We start from the raw sequence: 4,583 nt of genomic DNA, 5'->3' as shown, positions 1-4,583 counted from the left end.
CATTCATTCATTCATCAATCGTATTTGTATTCATTGAGCGCTTACTGTGTGCAGAGCACTGCACTAAGCGCTTGGGAAGTACAAGTTGGCAACAACGTGTCTTTTAGACTGTGAGCCCACTGTTGGGTAGGGACTGTCTTTAGATGTTGCCAACTTGGACTTCCCAAGTGCTTAGTACAGTGCTCCGCACACAGTTAGCGCTCAATAAATACGATTGATGATGATGATGAATTGAACATCCATTCATTCAATCAATCGTACTTATTGAGCGCTTACTGTGTGCAGAGCTCTGGACTATGTTGCCAACTTGTACTTCCCAAGCGCTTAGTCCAGTGCTCTGCACATAGGAAGCGCTCAATAAATACGATTGATGATGATGATGATATACATATATGTAGGTATGTGTACATATACACACATGGGTACAATAGTCCATACTTGTACTGTTAATTGCTTTCAGCTTTCTCATAAGCATAATGAAGCCGTAATAAAAACAGCGACAAGGATGACAGAAACAACACCTTTGTCAATTGCAAACGGTAACGTTAACAATAATGATAGCATTAGCATCATTGATTAAGAATGATAGGGACCTGGAGGGGGGGTACCAGGATCCCCCCCCCGCCCCGCTTTGCCCCTTTTAGTTTTGTTTTGTTCCCTTTTAGACCGTGAGCCCACTGTTGGGTCGGGACCGGCTCTCTATGTTGCCAACTTGGACTTCCCAAGCGCTCAGTCCGGCGCTCTGCACACCGTAAGCGCTCAGTAAATGCGATTGATGATGAGGACGATGATGATGTTGATGTCCGTAGGGCTCCTGTCCGGGGTGGCAGCCCGTCGGACCCCCTGGCTCGGACTGCGCCCCGTCCACGGCCGCGCCGGAGCCCCGCGGGGTCAAGCGGAGCCCGGGCAGGTGCCCCCCGGGGTGGAGTACATCCCGCAGAAGACGGCCAAGAACCCCATGAGGCCCGTGGGGCTGGCCTGGTGAGTCCCGCTCCGCCACTGGGACCCCCCGGGGGGGCCATGCCGGGGGGTGGAGAATCAATCAATCAATCAGTCGATCGTATTTATTGAGCGCTTACTGTGTGCAGAGCACTGTACTGAGCGCTTGGGAAGTATATAGAGACGGTCCCTACCCAACAGTGGGCTCACGGTCTAAAAGGGGGAGAGACGACCTGAGGAACAGGGGTCTGCCTGGGGGGGGGGGGTGGGGAGGACCACCATGCCCCACCTCCCACGGTGGCACAACACCCGTGTAGCCTTGTCCATCTGTCATCATCATCATCATCAATCGTATTTATTGAGCGCTTACTGTGTGCAGAGCCCTGGACTAAGCGTTTGGGCCGTCGTATCAGCATAGCCTAAGGAGACGGACAGGCTTGGGTTCTAATGATAATGATCCTAATAATAATAATAATATGTTTGTACATATTTTTTACTCTATTTGTACACATCTGTTCTATTTATTTTATTTTGTTAGTATGTTTGGTTTTGTTCTCTGTCTCCCCCTTTTAGACTGTGAGCCCACTGTTGGGTAGGGACTGTCTCTAGATGTTGCCAATTTGTACTTCCCAAGCGCTTAGTACAGTGCTCTGCACATAGTAAGCGCTCAATAAATACGATTGATGATGATGATGATGATGATAACAACAATAATAATGATTCTATTTATTTTATTTTGTTAGTATGTTTGGTTTGGTTCTCCGTCTCCCCCTTTTAGACTGTGAGCCCGCTGTCGGGTAGGGACTGGCTCTAGGTGTTGCCAATTTGGACTTCCCAAGCGCTTAGTACAGTGCTGTGCACATAGTAAGCGCTCAATAAATACGATTAATAATAATAATAAGCCCCCCCAGCGCTTAGAACAGTGCTCTGCACATAGTAAGCACTTAACAAATGCCATTATTATTATTATTAAGTGCTACTATGTGACAGGCACTCTGCTAAGCTCTGGGGTGGCTACAAGACTGTGAGCCCACTGTTGGGTAGGGACTGTCTCTATATGTTGCCGACTTGTACTTTCCAAGCGCTTAGTACAGTGCTCTGCACACAGTAGGCGCTCAATAAATACGATTGAATGAATGAATACTAATAATGATGGCATTTATTAAGCACTTACTAGGTGCTAAGCGCTGGGGAGGTTACAGGGTGATCAGGTTGTCCCACGGGGGGCTCACAGTCTTAATCCCCATTTTCCAGATGAGGGAACTGAGGCCCAGAGAAGCGAAGTGACTTGCCCAAAGTCCCACAGCTGGCAAGTGGCGGAGCCGGGATTCGAACCCGTGACCTCTGACTCCAAAGCCCGGGCTCTTTCCACTGAGCCGCGCTGCTTGTAATCCCGGCTCCGCCACTGATCTGCTGTGTGATTTTAGGCAAGTGACTTCACTTCTGTAAAATGGGAATTAAGGCTGTGAGCCCCGTCTGGGACAACCTGCTTACCTTGTCTCTCCCCCAGCGCTTAGGACAATGCTTGGCACATAGTAAGCGCTTAACAAATGCCATCATTATTATTAGTAATATTACTAATATTATAATATTATTATTATTATTATTATTATTATATCATAGTAGTATTATTAGTAATAATAATAATGATGGCATTTGTTAAGCGCTTACTATGTGCAGGGCACTGCTCTATTATTATTCTCCGGGCCTCGGTTCCCTCATCTGTGAAATGGAGATGAAGACTGTGAGCCCCATGTGGACTGTGAGCCCACTGTTGGGTAGGCGCTTAACAAATGCCATCATTATTATTAGTAATATTACTAATATTATAGTATTTTTATTATAATATTATAGTAGTATTATTAGTAATAATAATAATGATGGCATTTGTTAAGCGCTTACTATGTGCAGAGCACTGCTCTATTATTATTCTCCGGGCCTCGGTTCCCTCATCTGTGAAATGGAGGTGAAGACCGTGAGCCCCATGTGGACTGTGAGCCCACTGTTGGGTAGGGACCGTCTCTCTAGGCTGCCAACTTGGACTTCCCAAGCGCTTAGTGCAGTGCTCTGCACACAGTAAGCGCTCAATAAATACGATTGAACGAATGAATGAATGACTGCCTGTGCCCCGTCTGATTGCCTTGTATCTCCCCCAGCGCTTAGAACAGTGTCTGGCACATAGTAAGCGCTTAACAAATAGACTGTGAGCCCACTGTTGGGTAGGGACCGTCTCTATATGTTGCCGACTTGGACTTCCCAAGCGCTTAGTCCAGTGCTCTGCACACAGTAAGCGCTCAATAAATACGAATGAATGAATGACTGCCTGTGCCCCGTCCGATTGCCTTGTATCTCCCCCAGCGCTTAGAACCGTGTCTGGCCTCTCCACCCCCCCCATCTTACCTCCTTCCCTTCCCCACAGCACCTGTATATATGTTTGTACGTATTTATCACTCTATTTATTTATTTATTTATTTATTTATTTTACTTGTACATATCTATTTATTTTATTTTGTTAGTATGTTTGGTTTTTTTTTTTCCTCTGTCTCCCCCTTTTAGACTGTGAGCCCAGTGTTGGGTAGGGACTGTCTCTAGATGTTGCCAATTTGTACTTCCCAAGCGCTTAGCGCTGTGTGCTCTGCGCATAGTAAGCGCTCAATAAATATGATTGATTGATTGATTGATTGATAGTAAGCGCTTAACAAATAGACTGTGAGGCCACTGTTGGGTAGCGACTGTCTCTGTATGTTGCCGACTTGTACTTCCCAAGGGCTTAGTGCAGTGCGGTGCACACAGTAAGCGCTCAATAAATAGGATCGATTGATCGATTATTATTATGATCCGATCCCCCCCCACAGGGCCATCGGCTTTCCGTGCGGCATCCTCCTCTTCATCTTCACCAAGCGCCAAGTGGACCGGAACCGGGCCAAGCAGCTCCGGGCGCGGCGGAACATGCGGGCGGCGAACGCGGGGGCCTACGAGCGCCAACGCTATCTGGACCACGCCTCGGGCCCGGCTCCTGGCCCCTAGCCCGACCCCCTGCCCCCCAGCCTGATCATCATCAATCGGATTTATTGAGCGCTTACTGGGTGCGGAGCACTGGACTAAGCGCTTGGGAAGTCCCAAGTTGGCAACATATAGAGACGGTCCCTACCCAGCAGTGGGCTCACAGTCTAAAAGATCCCAGCCCCTTCGCCCCACTGTTGGGTAGGGACCGTCTCTGTATGTCGCCAACTTGGACTTCCCAAGCGCTTAGTACAGTGCTCTGCACACAGTAAGCGCTCAATAAATACGACTGATTGATTGATTGATTCGCCCAGCCCAGACCCCACCCTCCTAGCCCAACCGCAGAATCAGCGTGGCTCAGTGGAAATACTAATAATAATGATGGCATTAATTAAGCGCTTACTATGTGCAAAGCACTGTTCTAAGCGCTGGGAAGGCTACAAGGTGATCAGGTTGTCCCACGGCGGGGCTCACCGTATTCGTCATCATCATCAGTCGTATTTCTTGAGCGCTTACTGTGTGCAGAGCACTGGTCTAAGCGCTTGGGAAGTACAAATTGGCAACATATAGAGACAGTCCCCGCCCAACAGTGGGCTCACAGTCTAAAAGGGGGAGACAGAGAACAAAACCAAACATACTAA

At 48.1% G+C, this 4,583-nt stretch overlaps 1 protein-coding gene across 1 annotated transcript; it reads left to right on the top strand.

Annotated features, from left to right (window-relative positions):
- Window positions 1-733: 733 nt before the first annotated feature.
- On the top strand, window positions 734-4,035 carry LOC119929531 (probable hydrolase PNKD). Its single transcript, XM_038747707.1, has 2 exons — window positions 734-981; window positions 3,795-4,035. Exons 1-2 carry the CDS (start codon window positions 767-769, stop codon window positions 3,964-3,966), a joined length of 387 nt encoding a protein of 128 aa, XP_038603635.1. The 5' UTR covers window positions 734-766; the 3' UTR covers window positions 3,967-4,035.
- Window positions 4,036-4,583: the final 548 nt, after the last annotated feature.

This window comes from Tachyglossus aculeatus, chromosome 1, assembly GCF_015852505.1.
Source record: "Tachyglossus aculeatus isolate mTacAcu1 chromosome 1, mTacAcu1.pri, whole genome shotgun sequence".
Taxonomy (NCBI): Eukaryota; Metazoa; Chordata; class Mammalia; order Monotremata; family Tachyglossidae; genus Tachyglossus; species Tachyglossus aculeatus.
This window is presented reverse-complemented; position numbering and strand designations above follow the sequence as displayed.

Bases quoted from the DNA above. Each gene is read 5' to 3' on its own strand.
- LOC119929531 (XM_038747707.1), top strand. From the start codon at position 767: ATGCGATTGATGATGAGGACGATGATGATGTTGATGTCCGTAGGGCTC. The intron at 982-3,794 runs GTGAGTCCCGCT...CCCCCCCCACAG, and splicing joins AGGCCCGTGGGGCTGGCCTG to GGCCATCGGCTTTCCGTGCG.